General features: G+C 33.7%; 7 protein-coding genes across 7 annotated transcripts; 6 read left to right on the forward strand and 1 right to left on the reverse strand.

Moving 5' to 3' along the window:
- Positions 1-1,741: 1,741 nt before the first annotated feature.
- Positions 1,742-2,107, forward strand: Tsp_08897 (conserved hypothetical protein). Its single transcript, XM_003381989.1, has one exon. The coding sequence runs from the start codon at positions 1,742-1,744 to the stop codon at positions 2,105-2,107; it is 366 nt and encodes a 121-aa protein (XP_003382037.1).
- A 346-nt stretch (positions 2,108-2,453) lies between these two features.
- Positions 2,454-3,581, forward strand: Tsp_08898 (conserved hypothetical protein). Its single transcript, XM_003381990.1, has 3 exons — positions 2,454-2,683; positions 2,921-3,064; positions 3,293-3,581. The coding sequence occupies exons 1-3, from the start codon at positions 2,454-2,456 to the stop codon at positions 3,579-3,581; spliced, it is 663 nt and encodes a 220-aa protein (XP_003382038.1).
- An 855-nt stretch (positions 3,582-4,436) lies between these two features.
- On the forward strand, positions 4,437-5,854 carry Tsp_08899 (conserved hypothetical protein). The gene is made up of 6 exons (XM_003381991.1): positions 4,437-4,485; positions 4,806-4,916; positions 5,085-5,210; positions 5,466-5,546; positions 5,607-5,725; positions 5,795-5,854. Exons 1-6 carry the CDS (start codon positions 4,437-4,439, stop codon positions 5,852-5,854), a joined length of 546 nt encoding a protein of 181 aa, XP_003382039.1.
- Positions 5,855-6,679: 825 nt separating this feature from the next.
- Tsp_08900 (T-complex protein 1 subunit zeta) lies at positions 6,680-9,505 on the forward strand. The gene is made up of 13 exons (XM_003381992.1): positions 6,680-6,704; positions 6,933-7,078; positions 7,128-7,191; positions 7,245-7,379; positions 7,439-7,498; positions 7,555-7,668; positions 7,766-7,980; positions 8,048-8,225; positions 8,291-8,470; positions 8,541-8,688; positions 8,754-8,993; positions 9,092-9,164; positions 9,350-9,505. The coding sequence occupies exons 2-13, from the start codon at positions 6,942-6,944 to the stop codon at positions 9,420-9,422; spliced, it is 1,617 nt and encodes a 538-aa protein (XP_003382040.1). The 5' UTR covers positions 6,680-6,704; positions 6,933-6,941; the 3' UTR covers positions 9,423-9,505.
- A 387-nt stretch (positions 9,506-9,892) lies between these two features.
- Tsp_08901 (putative PAN domain protein) lies at positions 9,893-13,410 on the reverse strand. The gene is made up of 11 exons (XM_003381993.1): positions 13,308-13,410; positions 13,161-13,214; positions 13,069-13,102; positions 12,731-13,001; positions 12,386-12,652; positions 11,617-11,755; positions 11,258-11,359; positions 10,740-10,960; positions 10,328-10,466; positions 10,106-10,242; positions 9,893-10,039 (listed from the first exon to the last, which is right to left on the reverse strand). The coding sequence occupies exons 1-11, from the start codon at positions 13,408-13,410 to the stop codon at positions 9,893-9,895; spliced, it is 1,614 nt and encodes a 537-aa protein (XP_003382041.1).
- A 6,347-nt stretch (positions 13,411-19,757) lies between these two features.
- On the forward strand, positions 19,758-21,941 carry Tsp_08902 (cAMP-responsive element modulator). Its single transcript, XM_003381994.1, has 4 exons — positions 19,758-19,859; positions 21,191-21,258; positions 21,316-21,491; positions 21,880-21,941. Exons 1-4 carry the CDS (start codon positions 19,758-19,760, stop codon positions 21,939-21,941), a joined length of 408 nt encoding a protein of 135 aa, XP_003382042.1.
- A 2,408-nt stretch (positions 21,942-24,349) lies between these two features.
- Tsp_08903 (cAMP response element-binding protein) lies at positions 24,350-27,260 on the forward strand. The gene is made up of 4 exons (XM_003381995.1): positions 24,350-24,403; positions 25,416-25,462; positions 26,178-26,261; positions 26,630-27,260. The coding sequence occupies exons 1-4, from the start codon at positions 24,350-24,352 to the stop codon at positions 27,258-27,260; spliced, it is 816 nt and encodes a 271-aa protein (XP_003382043.1).
- Positions 27,261-27,875: the final 615 nt, after the last annotated feature.

Here is a 27,875-nt window from a genome sequence, read left to right on the forward strand (position 1 = left end):
GGAATAGTTCGAACAGGGAAGGTCAAGAACTCATAGGAACGTCAATCGATCAGTACGATAATTTACGTTACTGGACCGGCAGTAGATGCTGATGAACTTCGCCCATCGCGGGGGGAGTTATGTTACAGACAGTAAGAAATGATTAATACCTGACCATCGAAAGTGTACTGTAGTAGTATTGTCGTTGTAATCGTGGCAACAACGTGTGATCGAGTAGTGCTAGATTTGCCATTTTTGAGAGACGAGCGTGTCGTTTTTTTGTATTGTATTTGTGACTACAAGAGTAAAGGATTCACTTTAACCCTTGTATTGAATTGACGCGTTCGACGAATAGTTCTCTGTGAACTGGTTGAGCGGAGCTTATCTAGGCTACCAGAACGAACTAATTGAGAGTTCGTGTAGACCGACGTAATAAGTTTATTACGTCGCTGGGAGAATTGAATTCCCGCTGAATCAAATACAGTCCATTATTAACCTGAGCGTCGAGCTGCCGACGACAGAAAAGTCGGTAACAGACACAACTCTAAACTCTACTAAAGAGCAGTCTTTTATCACCCTTGTTATTCGCTTAACTATAATTTAACCATACTCAAAATGGCAAGATACCGAATTTACACAGCAGGCGGAGGCTGGCTTGGACAGGAGATCGCTGGAGTAGGCCAACGAGCTGAGTTGCATATAGGTGACCGTTAGCTTGTCCGAAGCATGAATTCATTGTCCAGCAGATCTAGTTCGAAGTATGACATAGCTACCATTCCTAGTGGAGCGTAATCCCGTGCAAATTGGGTGGCACTTTCAACTAAGGATCTGAAGGTTCCAGGCTACAGTACCTCTTCTGTTCCCTGCGGAACACTATTTTATTTTTCTTTGTCATTTCTGTTCAGTTATTGCTATTACATTTCGCAATAAAAAATATAGAATTAGGAAGAAGTTTGTTTATAAAATGCTAATCACTAAAAAATATAAAATTTGAAAACAATACATTTAAAGAAAAAGATTGTTAAAACCACTTTTGCTCGAACCTGATAATCGGAATCTGCTACCATAACCAGAAGTTGGTTGATTGCACGTCATTGTCACGTTTTGCGGGTGAGCAACGGGTTCATGTATATCAGTGGTGCGCAACTTTTTGGCTACTGGAGGCCGCATTCAGCATCCTTCAAGTCACAGCAGCCTTAAGTGAGCCCAACCACACTGTCCAAAGATACCCAATTTGATTGAAAATCCATCTATGTCCAATGAGATTTGGAAATCTACCTACGACCGCGTTTACGCCAATTCCAAAAGCATGGAATGAGGTGCATAAGAAGAAATATTTTGTTTTCCCAAAAATTTTTTCAATTTAGCATCGTTCATCGTCGGCCGCACATTTTCGGCTGCTCGTTCGATTCGCAGATTGCGCACCCCTGATGTATATATTGAAGGCGTGCGATAGATTGCTTTGACGGTTTTGAGTGCGACTGCGTCTGATTGATCAACTTCCTTGTGTTTCGTTGTTCTGAAATTGCAGCTAACTCCTCTAAGCCGCAAAAGGGCCAGCGATTCAATTAGTTATACCCAACTGTCTCGCGTACAGTTGGATTAACCGTGAGAATCATAAACCCGATTATTCTCAACATAATTTGGTGCCACGAACCGAGAGACCGGAAGTAAGATTTGTTTTGAGATGAAAGCAGAAACGGCGAAAAGGCGCTTAATTCTCGACCAGAGACGTTAGAAAGGCGTGATCAGCCTAGTTGTGATGCAAGTGGAAGAAGCCACCTCACGGACAGCAGTCAAGTGCGTCCTGAATGCGCGCTATGCAGAGGCACATAGAGCTCAGGTTCCGTCAGAAGACGCTCTTCCAGACAAAGACGTTCTTGAAGCGCCGCTTCAAGAATGGTGGTCACTGGTGAAAGAACTGTCCATGATGCGTATTGAGGCTGCGACTTTTTTAAATGAGGAGGAAGCGGGCGATACCTCACAACAGAAACCACAACTGAATGAGAATTCGCCGCCGAAGTCTGATGGCGACATACTGCAGTTAAATCGTTTTGGGACCAATTTGAGGCGTGTCCATCTACGGGAAGAACTAAGCAACATCACAGAGCTCCACTATCTGAGATGATGTTTGTCTGGTCCGGCGTTGAAGGCAATTGAAGGTGTGACGGTTTGTGCGCCACTCAAGAATCGATTTCACCGACTGCAGGACTTCGTGGAGAGTCATGGATATTCCCGCAGTTGAGCCTGGTTGGATTAAAGTCGTACGCGCACGACGGAGCTGCACAGTTGACGAGACTGTATGATGAGCTGAATAGGCACTTTATACAGCTGAATGCTCATGGGAAAAATGTGATTAGTGGCCTGAACGGCCACTTTTGCCTTCACTCACTTTTTACCCACTTTTGCTCATAACAAAGACGAAACTTCGATCTGGGACCGTAACCGACTGAAAGGGCTTCGTCACGGACAAGATGGATGATGAGATCACGTCGGATGAGTTTCTCACCTTTTTGTTAGATCAAGCCAGGATCAGAGAATCGGACAACGCAACTCGAACGAAAGCTACTCTGAAGAAGGAAAAGCCGGAGTATGAGAAAAGAGAGAAATCTGAATTATGGTTTTGGTCCGCGGTGGCGCCCGTGCAATATGGATCAGAGTGTTTCGTGTGTGGCGGGAATCATTTGACCGACGATTGTCCGCGGTTTATGAGACACCCCGTGCCGGAGAGATGGCATTGTGTGCAGAGGCTCCATCTTAGCATTGTCTGCTTGCAGAAGGGACATTGCAAAGAGGATTTTCCGAAGAGGAAAGCGGAACAGGCGCTGAATGCACTGCTCGAATGAGATGCCACAAACAAGCGCGAGAACCGCCAGAGGGCAGAGGATCCTACTGACCGCCGACGACTGAAAGGATGATCCAGTGATGAAATGATTTGAAGAATCCTCTGCGATGGATTGAGATATTCTGTTGGTATTCTCTGGAGACTTGATTCGTTCCCTCTGTCAGACAACATGGAAGTCGCGTTGAGTAGGCTAAGAGCGTTGAAACGGCGGTTGAACCGCGTCCCGGAGAAAGAACAGGGGTACGCAGGAGTCATCTGTGCCTGTCTTGACGGTGGATAGACAGAAGAAGAGGATGGAAGAAAATGTCCCTCAGGAAGAACATGGTTATGCTGTCCGATCCGGCCGTCTAGCAAGACAATCACGGTAAGAAGAAATGTCGGGTAATGTTCGACGGCTCTGCGGAATGGAACAGTACATCCTTGAACAGCTGTCCCGACCCAGGACCGAAGTTACAATACAACGTATAGTCACCACGCTTCTCTGGCTCCGAGGATCCAAGATCACACTGCAGCCGACACCGAGAAGATGTATCTGCCGGTCAAATTGCGTCAGGAAGATCAGGACGTGCCGTTTTATACGGAAGGATGGGTGTTGCACAGCTCCCATGAAGGTCTACCGGTTGACGCGGGTGAGGTTCGACCTCACATGCTTCCCATTGCTCGCCATGTAATTGGTGATGCACCATGCGCAACGCCGTTGGAGCATCGACGAGCTGTGATGGAATTTGTGTGGTCCGGAAACTGGTCTAGAGGCTGACGAAACTCATGCGAGCTGACGGCGTTTCTTTCGGGTAATGGGCAAACAATGTGTCAGACGCATTGAGGTACTTCCCACCGAAAGATGTATCTTTAGCCGATGAGGGCCGGTTGTGGAAGACGTATTGTATTGGAACTGACGCAGCGACCGCCTGATGTCCGTGCCCATGTCGACATCCACCTGGAGTGGCATGAATGAATGGATATGGATGATGATGGAAATTTATGGATATCCATTTCAAATGAATCAGTTTTCACAGTTGTCATTATTTAACTCTCCGTCTAACTGACTGGTTGCTCGCTAATCTTTGAGGTGAATAATAAATTGTACTCATAGTTCAAATCATTCTAAAGATCATGGTAAGCAATTTTTAAATTGGCATTCGATGATTTTTTTGATTGAATTTGTTATTAAAATTACTTTGAATTTATTAAAATTTTCTTTAGTTGTCAATGCTAAACAGTCTGCACGTTGCCGAATATGAACAAAGAGAATGAGAATTATTGGACTGGATTCGTGCCGTGTCTTGAAAGATGAAAGCTTCACCAGAGGAACCTAGTAAGTCACAGTACAGCTTGCCGATCTTAAAGATTTTAATTTATGAAATTAATTGAATTAATTACTTTAAGTATTACTCGAATTGAGTCAGACATGTTACTGCAGAGTTCAACGTGGGTTTTTATAATGAAGTTTTTAACTGCAGCTTCAGCAAAATATGAACATAAACAGCAACGTAATCGCTAATAAAAATTAAGTTTGTAACAAAAAACCGCTAAATATTATCTTATTTTTTAAGTAATTTTAACGCAGTATTATGAAAATAAAAAAGCAGTATGAAAGATTTTTCAAAATAAAATGCATTTATTGAGGAAAGTTGTAAAACTTTTGCAAGCTATTTCTCACAGTATGAACTGTATGTCTATAGTAAAAAAATTAATTGATTTTTTGGTGCATATTTAATGAAATTGAAAATTGTTTTTGAAAGTGTTAATATTTTCTATTTTCAAAAATTACGATAAATTGTAAACATTTCATTATTGTTAAATGCAGTTCTCAATTTTATAATTTTTACTTATTTTAAGCGCGTAATAAGACGATAAAGTTATCATTAAAATGTTGTGCATTGCTTTAATTGAATATTCAGTAGTAGCAGCAAATTGGCTGTGTGAAACGTATGAAATTTTCTTTGCTTATGATTAATTATTTGTATAATTGTTTTTGAAGAAATTGGCGAGCGTAAAGAGACAGAGAAGACTGAAGTGAATAATACAGTTTTCGTCCAAGGCATTCCGGATATGGCATCTGCTGAGATGATCGCAGAGTATTTCAGCGAAAGTGGAGAAATTATGGTCTGTACATGAGGAGTTTTGTCACCTTTTAACAAAGTGGTTTGATGTAATTTAGGTTATTAAAAATGCGCTTGACTGCACTGACCTTTTTTATTAAATTGATTTAACATTTACAATAATATTTGCTTGTATAAAAATTGCGGTTTACTTTTAGGGTTGAAATTTCCTTCGTTGTGGAGGCCATCCCAGTTTTTGGACAAATATATTATTGAAGCTGCTGAAAAGTTATCGATTTCACGAAAAGAATTTGTTCGTGATCTGCCCATAGAATGGCCGAAAAGTATGCTCAGTTTAATGTTTAATATTATTAAAATATTTATGCTATTTAAACCTTTTTATACACAACTCCCGTTGCATAACCAAAATGCAGATTTTATAAAGAAAAACAACAAATATTAAGTACTGTTTTGAAACTTTAGTTGGAAAACTTTCTGAGAAATATGCTTCAGGTGTTGCATGTTATGAGATTAATTAATTATTTGTGTTTCTGAAATTATTTCCATGATTTCCATTGTTCTTCAATGATTTGTTTTAGGTAAAGTACTTGAATCATTTCAATGCTTTGGTAAACTTGAGATGAGCTGGTTCAGTGGCATTGTCGAACGTCCAAGCAATGGTAGATGATGAAATGCTAATCACCGCTTCTTTTATTCTACTAATTGAGCTTTATGTTTAGAACGTGCATATTTACTTTTCGAGAAAGAAGAAGATGTAAAGACTATGCTTGCTAGCAGCCGACACGTAGGTGATGGTTATGAAGTGAAATTGAAAGATTCATCTGGTGAACCTCGACCGGTAAGTTCTTTAAGAAAGTTTTGCATATTATATTAAAGATGAATATTTATTGATTGATCAATATTTTAGGTGGTCCTTGAACCATGGATCATAGCTGAAGGTGTTTGTTTGGATGAAAGAGTTAGGTAACAAAAAAATCTAGATGCAACCGGCGTCTTAGAGCAGCCTGATGCCAAAATTAAATTATTGAAATAAGCGTACACTACAGAAGGAATCAGTAAAAGCTGAAAAAGTCACTGGAATTGCAATAAGTGTGAACTAATAGAACTCAGTTCAATGATAAAACGCAAATCTTTTTGAAAACATCATTGTTTCAAGTCCGAAAAAAACATCATTCCATTTTATATCTTTAAGAAACTTCGTTTAAAAAATGAGAAATTGGATTATGTCCAAATACGGTAATTAACCTGCAATGCACCCTGTATTTGGGAAAACTTTGATGAAAAAAGTCATCCAATCAATGATCAAAGTTCCGTAGCGAATTAAATAGTGCCAGTCACTCGCCCAATTACTGATCAAAACTGAGTAGCCAATAAAACGGTATAAGTCATCAGCCAATCAGCAATCAAACGACCTACAGCCTATCACGGAACAGCCAATCACAAAATTGTGGCCAAATTTTTGGGGGCATAAAACAAAAAAATTTCTTGATTTTGCTACATTAGTATAAAACAGGTAAAAATGAAGCTAATGGAAGAATTAGGACTGTTGAACAGCCTTCGGAAGAAAAATCAAGGAAAAACTGCAACCCAGCTCAAAATTTTCCCCGCTTTGGTCATCGAAAAGTTAAAGCGATAAAAGTTAGCTATCACTATTCCAAATTATATAATAAATAAGAACTTTGTTTTAAAAATTGGGAAAATGGGAATTATTTATTTTAATAAAAATATTTAAGTGGTTGCTTATTTTATCCTGAAAATGTTTTATATTACTGTAGCATTCGGTAGAATTTCTCATTGTGCTGTGTGTGAAAAATTGTGTAAGTTTAGAATAAAAATTTTTAGCAGTATAAAATACTAAATTTTTAATCGAAAACATCATATAAACATTGATAAATTATCAACTATAATGCTTTAGATGGCTTTATAACTTTGATTGTTTTTGGCAATTTCCTTTCAGTTATTTTATTCCTGTGATGAAATTGAGTATTTTTTTAACGAATTAAATGCTTATTTTAAATTATATTCCTGAAATTTATTATTTTTAGCTCTTAATAATGGCATCTTTATTGCGATTTAATCCAATGGTAGAGTTTTCTCGCGGAGGTGTTGCTTTGCAAGTCAATTTAGTGGCTGCTAAAGGCTTACTGGAAATTATGAGAACCAATTTAGGGCCCAAAGGAACAATGAAAATGTTCGTTTTGTTTATTTATTTTGGTGGTGTTCATTGTTTTAATTTATAGGTTAGTATCAGGCTCTGGTGATATCAAAATTTCAAAAGATGGTAACGTTCTTCTAAACGAAATGGTATTGAATGCAAAAAAGTGGTTTATTTTTTTTATTTAATTAATTTTTTTCAGCAAATCAAAGTTCCAACAGCGTCGATGATTGCTAAAACCAGCACTGCGCTGAATGATATTACCGGCGACGGCACCACCTCAGTTGTAATGTTGATTGGTGAACTTTTGAAGCAGGCTGAAAATTACATCACAGAAGTATGTTTTATTATAACTGAAAAGAATTGGTTTTTCTCATTTGATAATTTTATTTGCAGGGTGTTCATCCGAGGATTATTTGTGATGGTATAGAAATGGGAAAAGATCGTTGCATTGAAGTAATTTTCATTTAATCCAATTTTCATATTCCAATTTGACAAGCACGCTTGTTTAGCTGTTGGATGAAATGAAAGTTTGTTTACCATTGGAGAAGGATTTGCTGTTGAAAGTTGCCGGAACTGCGCTTCGAACAAAAGTTGCTGCTGAACTGGCTGATCATTTAACAGAAGTATTTGAAATTTGAATTCAATATTTCATTTATTGTTCAATTTTCATTCAAATATCTATTGATTGGTCAGTTTTTTTTTACTGATGATAAATTTTAGATTGTCGTCGATGCTGTGTTAGCGATTAGAACGGAACACAAGCCGATTGATTTGTTGATGGTGGAAATTATGACAATGCAGCATTGCACAGAAATGGATACAAAGTTGATTCGTGGTTTGGTTTTGGACCACGGCGTGCGTCATCCTGACATGAAGAAAGTGGTTCGCAACGCTTACATCTTAGCGTGCAATGTTTCGCTAGAATTTGAAAAACCGTAAAGCTTTTCTTTTCTTTTCAATTACAGTATAACGAAGAATGAATTTTATTTTTCTGTTCTTCAGAGAAGTGAACGTCAAAGCACTTTATAAGAATGCTGCCGAAAGAGAGAAAGTGTTGGCCAGCGAAAGAGAATTTATAATAAAGCGTGTGCAAAAGATTATTGATTTGAAACGTAAAGTGTGCGATCTGCAAAGCATGAACGATAATGTGGAACGTAACTTTGTTGTGATTAATCAAAAAGTACCCATTATGCTCAAATGGAAAGTGACCGACTGACTGACTGGTGGTTCTTTGCTTGCTTTCAGGGAATTGATCCCATTTCGTTAGACCTTTTCGCCCGCGCAGGTATTCCTGCACTGAGACGCGCGAAAAGGCGTAACATGGAGCGGTTGATGCTCGCCTGCGGCTGTACACCGGTCAATTCTGTCGACGATCTTAGTCCGGATGTACTTGGCAAAGCTGGATTGGTTCAAGAATATACATTGGTATATTCGTACAGTTTTTTCTTCTTCTATTTTTATCTGGATATTTTCCTATTTTTTTTTTCTTTTGAAGGGCGAAGAGAAGTACACTTTTGTTGAAGAAGTTGAAAATCCCAAATCTGTGACAATTTTAATAAAAGGTCCAAACAAACATTCTATAAATCAAGTTAAAGATGCCGTGAATGACGGTCTCCAATCAGTTAAGAACACTTTTGAAGACGGTAAGCGTTTGCTTTTTGATCACTGACACCATTGCTTCTTGTAAGCTGAATGAACAATTTTTGAGGAGGATGCGTTATTCCTGGAGCTGGCGCTTTCGAAATTGCTGCTTACTGTAAACTTATGACGTTGAAAGAAATGGTCGACGGTCGTGTGAAAATGGGCATACAAGCTTTTGCCGATGCGCTGCTGGTTATTGTAAAATCGCTGTCACAGAATGCCGGTTTTCATCCTATGGAAAGTTGCATTAAATTGCAAGATGAATACAAAAAGCTTCACATGCCGATTGGATTGAATTTGTACACAGGTAAATAAATTAATTGTAATTGGTATTTGCATTTTTTGTTGAAAGTGAATTTTTTTATTTGCATTTATTAAATTGTGTAAATTTTGCTACGAATTTAGGCGATATTATGCTACCAGTTGAAGAAGGCATTTTTGACAATTATTGCGTCAAGAAAAGTATTTTAACATCATCGTAAGTTGAACTTTTAATTGTTCTTTTATTGTTCCACTGAAAATGTTGACTATACAATTTTGTAAATATAACATTCAAAGTCAATTGATTATTTATTGCAGTTTTGAAAGTAGCAGTAAAGAATTGGAATAATTATTATTTTCAAATTTTTCATTCATTAATAATATGTTTGTTTATTCTTTCAGTGCAACCACGGCGAGTAGTTTGTTAATGGTGGATGAAATAATTCGTGGCGGAATGTCAACAAAAGGAACTTAATTAATCATATCCTCAGCGTTAATCGGCAGTACTTATTGCAATAACGATTGCGAAATTGAAATGAATAAAAGGGATGAAGGTGACGGCGAGTTCTTTTTTTATCTTTTTTTGGTAGGGGAAAATGGTTAATAATAGTATAATATAATATAATGAATAACTAACAAAGTGAACATGTAACAAGCGTGAAAATAGAAAAGAGGTGTGTTTTGCATGACATCAGCAAGGTTTGTACTGTATTTTTTGCTCTGCGGAAAGTTTTTTATTTGCACAATTGCGCCGGCTCCGCGAACGAAAGCGTTGTCCATCTTTTTCAAATTGACACGACGACCAAGATGTCCACTGGTCAGTGGGTTGCTTTTTGATAAGCTGCAACTTTTTGTTGTCGAAGGCACGGCCAGACGAGTCGTTCATGCCTGAAAACAAAGGAGAAATATATTTGAATGGAAAAGTGGAAGAGGCGAAGTGAACAATTAACGGATATTGTGTCTTCTTGAATCACTGCGGCATCCATTTTCAAAATAATAGCTGCCTCGACATTCTGTCAGGACTGACGGCTGGTCAACTGCTGTTGCTGCTTTCAAAAAACATCGTTTCTTCAGTTTATCAAAAACAGCTGCCTGCAACTTTGAACAAAGTTAAGAGAAAAAGCATTTGTTTGTTTGTTTGTTTGTTGTTTTGTTTACTTTGCATTGGTTGTTGGCAACGCAGTCGTTTGCGCATTGTTCTAAAGATTTCGTCTTGGTCGTTAGTATGGTTGGTGTGTCCAGTGAAGTATCATGAAACGTGTAGAAAAATTGCTCCGAACAAGAATTGGCTATATCTGCAACAACAACAACAGAATAAAAAAGAAACGCTCTTCACATCACCAGCAGATTTGCATCAAATCTGCTTGTGTGAAAATTTACCTGCACAAAGGTGGAATTTTTCAAAATATACCGCATTCTCATAGTAAGATAAACGGCATTTGCCAGTCGGAACTGCCTGATTTGAAGTCAAAATGCAAACTTTATCCGGTAACAGGGCCGTAAAACTTTGGCACGATTCCTGAAAGAGATCAATCAATTTATTCTGTGCTAAAAAATGCAGCCGTTCAACTTATATATATAGCTTGATGGTAAAATCATGTTCAGCTTTGTTTGAAAAAGTCAAATTTTCAAGTTACAACATTGTACACGCAGTGTTAATTTCAAGAATAAAGTATGACTTAAATAATAGTGATTTTAAACTGCTTATTTGTATTTGTGCATATTTATTAAATTCACGGAGGTGAATAATTTGAATACTGAAAGAGTTTTTTTATGATCATTGTTATTTTACCTCTCTTGTACACTTTGCTATGCAAGTGTTTTCATCTCCAATTTCTGTGACCATCGCCGTATCACTGTCTGGCTCAGCATCCAATTCCGACTCGGCCACTACGAAATAATTGACCAAACATTTTTCATTGGTTCTCGTTTCTGGCTGTGGTTCTGGAATGACAGCACTCGACGGCGGAGGAAACAACAAATTCAACTGCCCTCTTGATGGCGGTGGAAATACTATAATATTGAAAATGATGTTCAAGTATATTTATTTATTTGTGAAAAAAAATAATATTGCCTACTTCCACCGCACAAATTTGAATTGTATTCATAATAATCAGTCCCGTAACGGTTCATCAGCAGGGTCGGATGTTCTCGAGCAGTCCTGCTAAACAAATAACACGAGCTTGTTCTTGCATCCCACAAAACTGACTGACATGCTGACTTCAATTAAAAAAAAATATATATCTAATTATGATCATTTGTAAATAAAATTCAATTGAAAACTGCTCACAGAACCATCATTTTTTCTACCACTTCGGCATGCTTGCAGACATTCACTCTGCGTGCTGTAGCGCATCACGCTAGTTGGCTGTATTAAATTTGGTTTCATCGATGAAAAACACTGCGTCAATTCTGAAATGCAAAATTATGCATAATGAAAATTTTTTTTAATTAATACGAGCATTTTTAAATAATCTCTCACGTGAGTTGTAGCCAAAGGCTAACGTAAAAAAGGCGAAGAAGAGAAGCAACTCTTTGCGGGCCATTGTTTATTGATTTCAAATTTGAAAATGACTCTTCTCCAATGTCGGCAGGTTGCAAGTGTTGTAAATGACATTGCTGGGGTCAACATGTTGACCAAAAATTTAGCGGCCAGTAGTGCGAAAAACGATGCCAGTTGGCCAAAACTGACCACATTTTAACTAAATGGGTCAGCGGCATTGGGACAACTCCACATCCACCATATAGGACATTATACCCTTTCGAAAAGAAGGACGGGATGGATGCATGTATTACGTACATCTTTTGCTGCAATTCAATTTTTTCCATTTATCAGCAACACATATATATTATTTATTCGATAACAATCTGTAACATATTATCTATTGTTGACAACAATGAAAATGCAAATGTCAATGTAAAGCTTTGCTTCTGCTCAATTAATCAGGGTCATTCATCATCAACATGCAGAAAATATTACACTTCAATTAAAATCATTATCAAAGTACAGCAAGTGATATGTCTTTTTTAAAGAAAAACCAACAGTGATGCTGGTAATAATTGCAGCACATAGTGCATTGACATTCTCTACATGTGTATCCACTCGCATTCGGTAACTTGTTTATCGTATATTTCTTGCTTTATTTAAATTTGAATAAAATTGTTGTATTGTGCACAGTTTTCACACTAAACTCTTGCGCTTTTCATTTGAAGAGCTACATAAATATTACAGTAGAAATTTTGTCTTAAGTTGCACATTCTTTTTGAAGCTCTCTCATTTTCAAATTTTATTCAAGATAACAGATATTAAACATATTTTATTACAATAAAAAATAATTATTGCAATATTTTCTAAAAACAAGTTTCATCTTTTAAGCTGACGTTTCTTCTTTTTCCCAGTTTTCCTTATCGTACGGCGACCTGTTTCAAGTGACTTACGGTTGTTAAGCTTCGCTTCGGATGATTCACCTTTAGCAGAGTTTGCGCTTTCTTCTTCATTAAATTCCGGTAAAACGTCTTCCTAAACAACCATTCATTCAAACAAACAAATGCACAAAAATGCATATTAAGAATTATTATTACATTTGCATTGCGCTTTACATTTTTCGGAATATCACAAACTCCTTTCACACCATCACGCGCCATTTCACGACAAAGATACAACAACTGCGTTTTGCAATTCTCCGGATCAGTGACCGTCTTTGCCTGAAAATTATGTATGTAAATGCTGTGAAAATATGCAAATTACAAAAAAAAATATTGACAAAGTGGAACAGTTAGTACCTGAATTTCCAACCGTCGAGCATTGTTCAATTCTTCCATTTCATGAATAAAACGCACCACCTCGTCGGTCCATTGATTACGTTGTTCATTGTATACAGCGAAATCGCTGTTCCATTCGATAAATTGTCGATTTTTCTTTTTCATCAAAGGACGATCACGAAAACTCATCTCGGCAGCTAATTCACCTTCAAAAACTTTAAACTGTTTCGAAGTCCACTGTTCACCGACTTTTCTGCACATCACCCATTGCGGATCATTATCCAAATTGCTGCTGTTCGCAAAATAGTATATTTTTTCTCTCTCTCATACATCTCAAGTAAGATAACTTTCCAACTTACCTGATTGCTTCATTTACATCTTCGTCATCATAATCTTAAAAAATAAGACAATGTTATGCATGGGAAAATTTCAATCAATCAAAAAGGTTTACCATTCTCTTCCAATGATGTGCTGTCATCAGATATTGAAGAGCTACTCATATCTCCTAAAAGTAGAACAAAAAATTCATGAAATTAATAAAATGCAATCACCTTACAAATTAATTTCCATAATAATTGACAAAAACTAAAACATTCACCTTCACTATAATCATCGTCATCTTCGTCGTCGTCCATCATGCCCAAGTTTCGGCAAAGCTCTGCATAGTCTACTCGGTTAACATTGCGTATTCGACGGCTCATTTTTCCTGAAAAAAACATCAATATAAAAATATATAAATCGTTCATAATAACTCATAAAGATTTTCAGAAAATAACTGCTACGTTCTATCAGCACATTATGGTCAGCTAAATGATTAGATCTATTTCTGATGAGATAAAGTGAGAAGGCATTTTTTTTACAAAAACTACAACACTTGCGTAAAATTTAATATTAAGGAATAATACAATCGATAGGGAAAACTCGAAATATATAAAACAGCGAAGGCTTTGAAAAATTATTACAAATGCTGTCAATTACAAAAGCTGTTCGATACAGATATATCATAGCACGCTAACAGTTTACTTCAATATATTTATATAAAACGTTAAAAAACTTTGGCTATACATCAAATAGGAAGAATTGGAATGAACTGAAAAATCAATATTACAATTATTAAAAATAAAAGAGCTAAATAAGTTTGTAAGAATTAACAAGAACATACGTAATTACTGTAAACAAAAATGATATTTAAGTCAGTTTAAAAATGGTTATAAATTTGAATCAAAAGTTTTGTTGAAAAAAAATTAAAATTAATATTAAGTATTCAGATACGGATAAAAGAAATAATATTACGAAAATATTATTTTCTGCTCATATTTGCTAAAATTACCTTATAAGTTTCAAAAATGTTATTCAGTTTGATATAACATTTCGACAGAAATTATCATATTATTACTAGGTTAATATTTTAAAAATAAGACATTAAGTGTTAAAAAATAACAAAAATTAGTTATATCAATAATATCTTCAAATTTCATTTCTTGGAACCTGGAATGAAAATTATTAACTTTGTAATCATAGCTTTCATAGTGGAAGTTTGAAATAATTGGACATTTAGTTTGGACGTTTTTATTTAAATAAATATTGCTATTCTTCAAAAAATATCACTTTTAAAATGTTTTCTTAAAATGCAGACTCAGTGCCTTTAGAAACCTGTACTGTTTCTTTTCTTTACCAGCCACATGCCATATCACATCTTGCTCCTAGTATTATTTCTGCTTATTTGTTATCTTATTTTAACAAAGCTTTTCCACAGTATGGGGTATTTTTTGCAAACAAGAACACTATTTATTGTAAATCTCACTTTGTCATGTAATGCATTTTGTTGTCACAGTAGATTCAACGCATGATATGTATGCTAACATGTTGAATTTAAAATTGTTAAAAAAACAACAAGGGAAACACAACAAAAGTCATATACAATGCTAGATTTTGTTTACATGAACTGGAAACGTGAAGATTTGTTTCAAAAAAAGTTAACATTCTCATTAATATACACAAAGTGAAACCAGAATCTGTCAACTGAAAAGCGTCAGATTGTCAAAGTAGAAGAGAATGAAAAAATTTTATCTAAAAGCAGTAAAGCCCACTTGAAATAAAACGTGCAAATTCGTTTTAAAGCGACTGTTGAATCAAAAAATACCACAAATTTTATTAATTTTTGTAATGGTATAACCACGAACAAAACAAAATGAAACTACCCGCCAAATAAATTTAAACTGCTTACTTACTGTATTTTGTTAATGTGCAAAAAAACAATCGTATAAAAAATGCATTGCGAGAGAAAAAAAATGAAAAAAAAACTGTTGGTAATAGATATATAGTTGTTACATGAAGAGTGTGAGTAAAAAATTTTTTAAATTGCAAACATTTGAGTTTATATATGCTCGGATTATTGACAGTGATTTGGTCGAATTGAACTATCAAAACGCCCACACGGACGAAACAGTGGAATATTTATTATTATTAATTTTGAATTTTTGAAATGAAACATGTTTTGAAATATCGAATTCAACGGTTAAATTTCCAAGTGTTGATGTGGTCGGGTTTTGAAAAAAAATCAATAAAACAACTCGCAGTTTCCTACAGCATGGTAGTGTCAATGAACTTGATTTTCAAATTGACAAAGATGTTACTGTATGGACGCACCCCAGTGACGTTTTTGACGCGTTTCGCGTGAACGAAGAAGCTAACGCAATCTCGTCACGATGATGTCACAAGACTTGTCGCTGTGACGAATGGCTACTGACGAAGGTTCGTCGCTCAATAGGCCTTACAACTTGGGCCCACCGAACAGTTTCGTCGCGCCACCGACGGACTTGCCCTCGCCGGCGCCGACCATTGGTCTTCTTCAAATACCCGTTGTTCAGCCGACGTTTATCAATTTTAGCAATAATTGCGTAAGTTATCATTCAACTCTGCTTGCGTGTGTATGTCTGTCTGTCTGGTGTCTGGTGTCTGTGTCTGTGTGTATGTGTGTGTGTGAATATTTCAGTTCGCCTGTTGGCCAGGGTTTTTAACGGGATTCATTTTTTTTCCAATGCTGTCTGTGTTCGGTGTGACATGTTCTATGAAATTTGGGTGCTGTTCGTTTGTTGAAAATTTTCCATCTTTCAACTGATTTTTAAAATACATTTCAATTTTTACATCCAAATATTATTTAATATTTATTCTTCTTCTTATTTAAAATTTTCTTTTTCATCAACTTAATCTTGTTAGTCTTTTTTGAACAATTATAAGTGTTGTTTACTTTTTAATGTCTCTCTTTCTCTTTCTCTGTGTGTGGTGCTCCTTTTTCAGAATAAGTGTTGAATTTATTGCTTATAACTCTTATGAATCTGTCCGTCCTTGAACGATTTAATAATATATGAAATTTTTTCTCAATAATTTTTACATTTTTACAAATTCATTTCTATTATTATTATTCGACAATTTTCCTGTTGCGGTTTATTTCTTGTTTTCCTTCTTAAATTGTATATTGTGATTTGTATTTCTTTTCCACTGTAGTTGTAACATTTGTTGCCAGTTGCTGCTTATCGGTTTCAGAATCGTGTTCGTGCAACGATATTTTCTTAGGATAATTTTCCTTTTCTTTCAATATTTTGCTAAAGCATCGATGTGGCGCAGCACATTGCGGTTGTGTAAATTGTTGTTCAAACATTTTCCATTGCAATTTTTTTCAACCATCTATACTATTTGTCAACAAAAATTGTACACCACTGCGAAACAGACTGTATGTCGTTCTTTAATTAATTGCGTCATCGTTTGCACAGTGCTATGTAAATGTCGCATTTTAGATTTAAAATTTTCCGCGCTGCGTTTTGCAAGCTGCAAAAGTTTTGCCAGGGCGTTGTTGTTTGCGCAGCCGGGCTGCCTAACGTTACGACTTCCATGCTATATAGTTGCTTTGCTCGGCAGCGTCAATATTTCTTTCATTCGTTTCAGAAATTTTATTTGCTTAATATCACGGAAACAAGGCGTTACTGCTTTCTTATTATTTTTCATGTTTCGGTAAAATTATGATTGGTTTTTCTTTCTGTTTAAATTTACCAACTTACAATGGAAAGATTTTGCTATTGATCACTGTCCAGACAGCGGCAGTGTTTGGCATTTTCAGTAGAATTTGATGAAATGAAAAATTTCCCGATTAATATTAATTAATTGTAATTGAAAAGCTTTTTTTCATTATAACACTGAAGTATATAATGACAAAATTTTGCCGAGATGGGGAAGAATTTTATGCTTTGCAAGCCGGAGTGCAATCGTAATAGGTTTTGTGTAATAGTATTTGAGATGTTAACTCGCTGCAAACTGCGCATTATGTTGTTTTTGTCGTGTTGTTTATTTGAGCATGCTTGATGATCTATTTCAACGTTTCACGTGTTGAACATTGTTTAATGTTGTTTACGCGGTAGAAGGAAAAAGAATCGATGATATTCATGAAGTGCTTAGCCATTGTTTTATTCTTCAGTCTTCTTCTATTTGCATTGTTGTGTTAAATTTGCATATTTTTCTTTGCACCTCAATGATACTGATGTACATTTATTGATATTTTTTATTCCTATTGGTTGTTGTTGTTGTTGTTGAGAGAACATGATTTATCAAACTGTTGTAGGAAGTGGTTTTAATTTTTGTTTAATTGTAGGCAAAAATGGTCGCATTGTTATATTTTCAAAGATTGTTATTGCATACACTTTGTTATTATTATTATTATTATTATTGTTTCAATTTTAGAATTTATTTTAAAATGTGAAAAAAAATTTTTTTGTACAATTTTTAATGAATTATAGAAATTTTTACCCAGTCGAGCGAGAGTTGAACATTTATAACAAATGAATAGGTGATGCTAAAAATGATTTTTCCTTTTAATAATTTATTTTAAGTGATCTGTTAGGGAAAGCTTTTATTAAAACACGTAAATTGATTTTTAACAATTGTCGTTGAACGTTGAAAAGGATGCAAGCATGGGAAGTGGAATTATTAAACGACTTTGGGTATTATTTGTTAATCTGCTGCTGCTGCTACTACTACTACTATTACTACTGCTATTGCTACTTCTGCTACTGCTACTACTACCAGCCACCCAGCGTACGCTCTGTTCAACTTTAGCTCTCTCAGTCTCTTTTGCAACAAAGTTGGAAATTTAATTTTATTTATTCTTAAAATAACTTTTTGATGATAGCTTTGAGTTGTTTGTGAACAAGCGGCAAGCATTATTATTATTATTATAATTATATATTTATTTCGCTAGGAAGAACAAGAAGAATTCATTGTTCGACTTTTGCTCGTTTCATGCTCAACGTTAGAGCAGTAATTTTAGCACGTAGAATAGTGATTTTAAAATTTGCGATCTGTTGCATAATTTGCAAAGAAATATGTTGAATAAGAGAGAGAGAGAGAGAGAGAGTGTGTGTGTGTGTGAGAGGGAAAAAACCAAGAAAAGAAATATGGCTAGCATGTGGCAGCTTATTGTGCACTGGCATGTTAATTTATCAATGAATATTAATGATTGAGATTCGTGTTGTGCTTTAGTGTTGCAGAAAAAAAAGTAATGTTAAAAGAGGACAATTTTTGTCGATTAAATGAATAACTATGTAATAATTTTACTTATTAATTAAAAAATGGAAAATTAAATTTGTTCTCAATCACACACAAGTGTTCATTTGATTTCAGAGAGAATGCAAATTGGAATAATTAGAATAAGATTTGTTTATTGTTCTTCTTATTTTGAAATCGAGGGAGATGTTTACTTCAATTGTACATTTTGTAGAGGTATAAGTTTTTTTCTTTCTTTCCTTCTTGCATAATATCCCTTGTAATGAAGCAGTTTATTTGGAAGTGATTTTGTTTGTTCGATTATCTTTTGTTTTCGATGCAATGCAATGCTTGGTCAGCATAGTATAGTTTGTTTTGAAAAGTGAAATAAATAAATACCGATTGTTGTCGACTTCTGTTTTGTTATTTCAACTTGAGCATTTAGTTGTTCGTTTAATAAATTGTGTATTTTTGTATGTTTTTTTGTCATGTTTCATAATTACAATTTTGAATTTAGATTTGTATATTAATTTATGAATTTATGTTCTGCTTTGATTTGTTTAAGGAGAAAAAAATAAAATTTTTTCATAAATTAAATGCAGTGAATGTGTTGACAGTTCGCTTCATGTGAAAACGTTATAATAATGCTGTTTGCTTATTTTTACAAAGAGATAATGGGCGAGCGATATTGTCGCCAGTCGAAGTTTCACATAGCAATGTTAAAATGCCATCTCTATCATCACTGGTGTCATGTAGTGGGTGTGAACATTGTTTTTGTCCACTGTGAACAGTTCTGTTGTGGGTGCAATCTACGAACTCTACGAATTTTTTAATCAGCATCATCATAATTGAGCCAAGTTTTAAAGTGTCGCATCCATATCCACCCTTCCCTCTGTTGTATATTCAGAAATTTTAAATTTTTCTTGTTTTTTCTTTCTCTTGATTTACTTTTATAAAAGAAATTTTCACTTTATTCTGATAATTATTTGAATTTCATTTTTGACAGTTATTTATTTATTTATATTTTACTCTACAACATTGGCATGTTTGACATTTTTTTCTAGTTTGTTTCTAGTTTATCTGAATTATTTTTATTAATTATATTTACTGTTTTTAAAATGAGAAATGATTTATATTATTTATTTTATACGAAATGTGCTGTTCGATTCGATTATCCGAATTAGTTACTCTGAACACCATTTTGAAGTTGATTCTTTTTCTTAAGGATTATTATTCATTTATATATGGTTTGAATAACAGTATAATTAGTTTTATTTGACTGTTCAGTGAATATTGAGTATATGGGCAGATGGCACTCCAGCAGCAGAGCTCTTGCCTTTTCTCATTCTAATAATAGCTATGTTATATTATTATTATTATTATCATTTTTTAACTTCAAATTCACGTTGGATGAAAGCTGGGGTTTGATGGAAAATTGTTCGAGAAAAAGCATGCGCAACTTCTTTTTTAGCTAATACCTGTGCATAGTTTGGTTTCGTCCTCTAATGATCTGATGACCATTGGATCGACACAGTGGTTGCCTTCGACCGGCGGTCGTCTGTTCAATTACTTTACTCAAGATCCGTGCACTAATTCAGCTGAGATGCATTTAATTGTTTTGCATTTTTAAAGGAAACCAAAAGAAGCAACGTTTATTTAAATTACGATTCAGGAAGCTTTTAAAATTTTGTGTTTATTAATTTTTAATATTATTTTCTGTTTGCTTTGTTTTTTAGTCAATTTGCTTTTTTTGGATGACGGGTACTTTTGATTTATATAATGCTTTGAGGAAACCCAATGCTGATTGTAGAAAAATTGTAGAAATAGCTTTTGAAATGTAACATCGATTGTGTAAATTTGCATTGATTATCAAATCAAAATGAAAATTATTATTTTTGTTATTGTTCAAGTAATTAAATCATTCAATTAATAATGATAATAATAATGTCAGCCAACTGCATGAACATTCAACTCCTTTTGTCTTCACAATATGTCTACTTTTTGATAATTTTATGAGAATGAATTTATTAATATCATTGTTGTTGTTGTTGTTGTTGAAAAGCTTATAATTAATTATTGTATTTTTGTCCACTTGAATCTCATCGTCCAATTTTGACAAAAGCAAGTTTTACTGGTTCTGAAAATGATCACCTATATTTATCTGATTGTTGATCGTTGCGTAATTATACAAACAGTCTCAAAGCGACAGCTATGATCAAACAATCACCAACCAGGATTGATTAATTCAATCCGTCGGATGATATGTAAATATTTAGTCTAGCAGATAGTAGTTCCGATCAATTGAACGTCCACGCTGATGCTATTTGAATTAATATGCAATGAATTAATTTTTCCATCGACTACATATTATGCATGCATGTGTGCAAGTGTGCGTCTGTTTTTAAAGCATTTGTTTTGTAATTTGAATTTTTTTCTTCTTCCGCAGAAGTAGTTTTTGCAAACTCGAGTTTTAGGAGGTTGACAAATTTGGAGTGTATTTTTGAAATGTTTTTCCACAAATTTCAGATGTGAAATGTTTGCTTCTTTTGTTCAGCGTATTATTTTTTGTAAAAAAATGTTGCATATTATTATTATTATTAAATTTTCAAAAATTCATAATTTGCAACATTTCCACTTATTCTACCAGTAGTTATGTCGTAAATAATGATTGGATTGGAAAGTGTTTTTATTTGTTTGTTTTTTTTTTAATTTTTCCCATTCAAAAATATTTGCGGTTGCTTGCTTGATTTGGGTTTGGTGAAAATGTGGAGTTGTTGTTGTTGTTGGCGCTGTTTTCTTGCCGAATTGCTTTATTTCATATGTTTTCTTTTATGTGTATTGTTAAATATTAGTTTAAATTGTTAATTAAAGTTTCTGATAGATTTTAATAATTAGAAGTGAAATTATTTCTTTCTTTCTTTTTTTTGAGAATGAATTTTCGTTTAGGAAGAGCCGATTAGTGAAGAAGAAGCTAAACGAAGAAGAGAATTACTTGCCCGAAGACCATCTTATCGGTAAAATATGATTCTTATTAATTTATTAATTAATTTATTTATTTGTATTTTTTTCAGAAAAATATTGAACGATCTCTCCGGGTATGAATTGGAAATCAAGCCTAAACTGGATACATGTACTCCAGAACAGCCAGGTGATGCACTCGGTGTTGTCAATAGTTCCGGTCCAACGGCTGTGCATAGTTCAGTCATTCTTCCATCATCAGTGCCCGATGGAATTGCTGATACTACACGTGAGTGGAATTTGTTTTTTCTTTCTAATTATTCTGTATATCTTGGATATTTTTGTTTGCGCTTTCAAATTATGCTATTGAAAAAAATGAACTGCTGCCACTTCTTTTCCACTTTAAAATTTTATATAATTTGTGTTTTTGTTTTTTTCTCTAATTTTTGAATAGAATAGTATTTATTCCCTTGACAATTGTTTCTGTTGTTATTACATTTGCATGTTGGGCTTTTTTTTCTAAACTTCTATGCACAATATTTACGGTAAAATGTCTTTTTTTTTCATTTCAATTAAATAATCACCACTGACATCGTCGATTTTCGATGTGCGTAAATAGAATATTATAAAAGCCATTTTATTGCTCAGAGGAAAGTTTTTTTTAAAAAATATCTCAGCTTTGTCATTCTTTATTGCGTCCGTTTTGCAAAAGGATAAAAAGAGAATAATCATTTTATGAATGGATGACTTTCAAGCTGTGAAAACTATTTAATTTACTTATTTATTTATTTATTTCAGTTTTATTGGAAACAAATTTTTTTTTAAAATTTTCGCACATACATTTTCCAGTATCTGTACTTATTATGTTTGTATTTTTATTTAACTTCATTTTTATTTGGCTGGCTTTGTTATTTTTTTCATTGTGATCGTTGATTAATTTTTGGGTATCGACACACACCAAATGACGATGGTACATGATGATCATGATGATGCGCAGTGGCAGCAGCAGTAAAATGTATAAAATAGTCATGTTTCTTTTATTGCAATTGAACGTGTCTATGTTTGGTGATCTCAACAAGCTAAAATATATTTCAAAATTGATTATTTCTTGTCCTTTTTCTGATTCACCGAGTTTCTATTTTTGTTGTTATTATTATTATTATTATTATTATTAAATATTTTCTCGTCGAATGGAAATTCACATAAAAAGTTGGTTCAGTATAAAAAATGCTTAATTTTTGGTTGTTGGTAATTTTATGTTGAATTTGAATGAACAAATATATATGTATATATATATACAATTTGGCGTTATTGATTTTTCCATATCTTAAAAGCAAAGATGAAGTTTGTAGAGTTTTTTTTTGTTCTTTCGTTTCAAAATCTACTTTCTTTGAATTTTTTAATTGGTATTTTTAAAAATAGAACATGCAATTGTTATTAATTAATTAATTAATTAATTGATCTGTGAACACAATTTGTGTTCTATTTGAAATGACGAAAGCAAGAAAAAAAAATTCAATGATCAAATTACAAATTCAAGGACCGACCGCATGTTATTTGTTATCTATTTGACAAGTTATATTTTGGTCGGTAGAGGTAGATTTGGTAGTTATTTTTTTTTTCTTGCAAATTTATAATTTGCATAATTTTTTCTCCAGTTGAAAAACGGATAAATTGTTCAATAATGATGTGCAGAAAGTGTTGAAAATAAGTTCCAATTTAGAATTGTTCTCTTTTTTTAAAACTTGCATAAGAGAAATTGAGAAGAGCAATGATGTGAAATCAATTTTTCAATTTCAAATGTATGGAAAAATGTGTGTAGATTTTATTATTTCTTGTTTCTATTATTACTTCACAACGGGGATAATTTTATTTTGTTGTATTTATATTGTTGTTGTTGTAGAAGAATAAGAAATTTTTTTTTCTTCTTTTTTTTAAAACTGTTTATGCATAGATATAAATATAATAATAAATATGAAAAAAATATGGTAGAATTGTTTGATGACGATAGTTGCCCTAGTGAATTGAATGAATGAATGACATGTTTGTAATTGCGACACGCGTTATCATTTTTGAAAAGTTAATATCGTCGCAATTGACCAATTGAGTATGATTGATAATAATAATTGCTTTGCCAAAGTTGAAAAAAGCTTGCACAGAACGGTGGTGCGCACAAATAAAACTTTTCAACTTTAGAAAGGTTGGTTTGGAAAGTATATAATAAAGATATTAAACAGAAAAAAATACATATATATAAAACTATTAATAAAAGTTGCATCGATTTCGCACGACCCGCTTGATGACGTAGGACGCGCTCTAATTGGCCGCTTGATGACGCAAATTTGGTTTCAGCCAGCTTTGCGGCATATTGACGGCGACGTGCCTGCCATTTTGGCTATTTTTGATCAATTCTATGAAAAAGCAGCGTCGTCGTTCTACTGCTGCTGCCGCTGCCGCTGCTTTACGCCTAGCAGATCTGCTAGTGGTAAACGGTTCTCTTGATTCAGGTGCTTTTTTTTTCTTAAAAAAATTTATTCAAAATAATAATTATTAATTTTTATTTTTTAAATAATTTTGTTTTATTTATATCGATGTGTATTGCGTTGATCAGTATTTGGTTCGTTTGTGAAATTTGTAAGAAATGATGAAAATTTTTCAACTAATTTAAATAAATATATGTATTTTTTTCAATTTTCAATTTTTACACATGTTCACAGATTGTGATTTTTCTTTCCTTTTCATTGGTGACATTGGTCGACCTTTATTTTTCTTTTTATTCAACTGTACAAGCAAGAAGGAAGCAAAAGAAAACAAAAAGAATTCTTGCGTGCATGTGTATTCTTTATGTTTCGTGCATCTTGTTCACTTATTAATAATAATAATTATTATTATTATGATTTTTTGACGTCAGCATAATAATAATAATAATAATAATAATAAGCCGATTTATCTGTCGTAGTTGATGTTGAGTGACGTTTGATTATTTTCAAGAAAGAAAAAGGAAAAATACTGTAAAAGAATTATCAAGCTGAAAATAGAAATTCACCCATTATATCCGTCTTGAGAAAAATGAAATTTAATATTTTGATATCATTTTTTGTCTTCAATGCAACTGGTGATGTGTAATTAGTATTTTTTTTTCAACCGATGCGTGCGTGGTCGTTATTGCGTAATAAAAGACAAATGGCTATTTGTATGCATGTATGTATGTATGTATTTATTTGAATTTTTTCTTTTCTTTCACTTTCTTGTTGTACTTGAAAAGCTCAAAGTTCTGTTATCATTATTTTTTTTATCGGCGTTGGTAATGTTGTTCAGTGCTGCTGCGAGCATTATTGTTGTTGAAGCTCATCAATCTTTTCCTCTTTGAAGCATCATGTTGTACAACTTGTGTATGTCTTTTTGAATTTAAAGAAAGAAAAAATTTTTTTTTCACGTTGCATGATCTCAACTATTATTATTTTTGAACTGTATTTATTTTTATTTCTATTCAATTTCATATCTTTATTTATATATGTGTATATATATACGGTATCGAATGTAAATCTGGGATTATATATCACTGCTATCAGTGTCACTGTTGTTCTGTTGTGATAAATTTTTGTTTCTCTCTCTCTCTCTCTCTCTTTGTTGATCATATCATATTAAAAAGAATAAAAGGTATAATTTTTTTACAAAATTTATAATATTTTTTTATTTTAATATTTTTTATTAATGAAAAAAATTATTTTCTTTCTGCTCTCCACCTCTCATTTCAACATCTTTTCATCAGCATTGTGATTTTTTTGAAAATTTGTGACGTAATGAAAGTGAGCTTGTTTTTCTGGCGAAAATGATCATCATCTGGTGTAAAAGTTTTATTTTATTATATTATATGTGAAGATGATGCTTTTTCATCATTTATTCCTCTGATATAAGCCTATGAGAGAATGTTTCAACCGAGCTCACACGTTTCTTTCAATCTCTCTCTCTCTTTCTTTCGTCACGTCACGTCACGTCACATCTTGAAAAATTCCAACGCTATTAACTAAAACTCGGTCTGCTGTTATCATTATTATGAACATGATTAAAAAGTAAAAGTAAAGTAATAATTGTATAGTTTTTGGCTTTGTTGAAAGAATTTATGAAAATTTATTTATTTATTTTTTAATATTTCTGTATTGAATTGCTTTTTTTTAATTAAAATGTATTATATATCGAATCTTATTTGAAGAAAAACCCTGTCCGTCTTCTTTGCCTATCTGTTGTAGAAGCGATGATGTTTTTATAAGCAATAATGTTTATTGAAATTAAAATGTTGACAGTTAGTTATATTTGCACATTATAACTGCATTGTCAACATTTAATAATGAAATTCAATTACAATTTAGATTTGCATAGATATTTTATTATACGATTGAATGGAATGAATGATAACAGCTTTGTGATTGTTATAGAATTTTTAATTGATTGATTGATTGATTGGATTATAAAAGTTGATCTTTGAAAGTTAAACTTTTGTTGTTGTCGACGTGTTGTTTGTTATTTTGTTAACTTGTTAATGAAAATTCATTCAATTAATTACTTTTAAAGGTAATGAATTGAATTTGAAAAAGAAGTGAAATGTTTGTTTTCACATTATTATTTTTAGAAAATAAATAAATGTATATATATTTGTTATAATTTACAAATGATTTAATTATATTTTTATTTAAAAAGTAGAAAAAGTAAATTGTTTTGATTACTGTTGAAGGGAATTTTTAGTTGTTGTTGTTGTTGTTTTTTATTTTGAATGAAAAATACTGTCCATTGTAGCCAGTTGGTGGTGGTTTGATGGAAAAAAATTGTCTTTGAAAACTTCATTTTCGTCTTCCTAGTAATTGAATTACATGATCGGATAAAAAATAATTTAAATTTGAAACGTGATCATTGGCCGTGCTGTTTTGAAATTCGATTAACATTTCAATATTTTATTTTTGATTTCAATTCAATTCAGTTTCTCTTTTGTCGATGATAATGAAGCTGAACAAAAAGAAAAGTTTCACAATCAGAAAAAAAATTATTGTTGTGCTGCTGCTGTGTTAGAACAATTTCACATTTTTTGTTTTAAATAAAATCAAAAAAAAAATTTTCTTTTTCAAATAGTATGTAAGAATTTGTTGTATGCTGCTTGTCAACAATGCCGTGCAGTAGTGGTGTTTATTTATTTATTTGTTTGTTTATTTTTTCAATTTGCACTGCGGGTCGGGTATATTGTTTATACATCGTCGACGTGCGTCATCGTGTCGACTTTTGCATCAGACGAAGAAATGAAAATGTTGTTGTTCACTTGTGATGACGTCAATTTTAGTTTTATGTGGTTTCTTTGTTGTTGTTGTTGTTGTGATTATTTAAATTTTTCCATATTTGAATTTGTTTTTTAAAATGAAAAAATGTTGTCGATTGTAGGGAGTTTGATGTCGCACGGTGCCACGTCGGGACTGTTGCATTACGCGCAGACGACGACCGACGGCAACGGGCAGATCCTTTTGCCGAGCACGTTCGTGCGTGGCGACGTGTGCCGTGGCGTCAAATTGGAGCCGTACGATTTCGCCGCCGTCAGCGGCGACTTGCTCGGCTTGAAACCGGTTTCGACCAGTTCGGCGCTTTCGGCGCCGGCTGCGGCCCGGTCGGCCGGCGCGGCCGCGGCCGCCGCGGCTCTGGTCAACCAGGGTCTGTTGCCGGCTTTCACGCCCCCTTCGGATGTCAATTGTTCGTCGCCGTCCAAATCGACGTCGTCGTCCACGCCGAATCCTTCAGGTCCCGAAGAAGCGGTCAGGAAGCGCGAACTTCGGCTGTTGAAAAACAGGTAAACAAAATATTGTTTGCTTTTTTGTTGTTTGTTGTTGTTGTTCTTGTCACTGTAATTAATAACAACAACAACTACTACTGTAGGGAAGCAGCCAAAGAGTGTCGAAGAAAGAAAAAAGAATACGTGAAATGTCTTGAAAGTCGGGTTACTGTACTCGAGACGCAAAACAAACAACTCATTGAAGAGTTGAAAAATTTGAAAGAACTCTACTGTCAAAAAGCCGATTAAACACAACGAACGTCATGTTATTATTTTTTTTCGTCCAAACCCGATGATCGACATTCAACAGTGAAAAAAAAGCCTTTCTTTTTTTTGTTTTTAAAATTTATTCTATTGCTTTTGTCCCTCCCCCCCCCCTCTTTTTTTTCTTCTTACTGTATACAATCCCAATTTCTCATTCGTCGTCGTCCATAAAAGGAGAAAGTGTGTGCAGGCAGATATTTGCAAATCAAACGAACTTTTTTTTCTTTTTTGTTTGAATAATTATATTATCATTTGCCATCTCTTTTCTCTCTCTCTTATTTATGCTTTGCTTTGCTTTGTTTTGTCTGCGATGAAATTGTTCGACAAAAAAAAATTTCTCCGATGAGTGAAGCAAAACAGAATATTCTCGGTGTCTTTTTTCCCGGTTCCACGATTCACATTTTTTTTTCATTTCGTGTTTCATTTCAAAAAAAACCGAGTGATTGTTTGTTTGTTTGTTTGTTTGTTTTTGTCAGTCATCTTCAAACATTTTTTCTCTCCCTTCTTTATTATTATTGAAAGAAAACAACAACTTTTCTTCAGTTGGCTGCAGGGAATGTTCGTGCAGTTTATGCTTATTTTTTGCATAGTATTGATTAT

Source organism: Trichinella spiralis, assembly GCF_000181795.1.
Source record: "Trichinella spiralis strain ISS 195 chromosome Unknown Scfld1, whole genome shotgun sequence".
In the NCBI taxonomy this organism is placed as follows: Eukaryota; Metazoa; Nematoda; class Enoplea; order Trichinellida; family Trichinellidae; genus Trichinella; species Trichinella spiralis.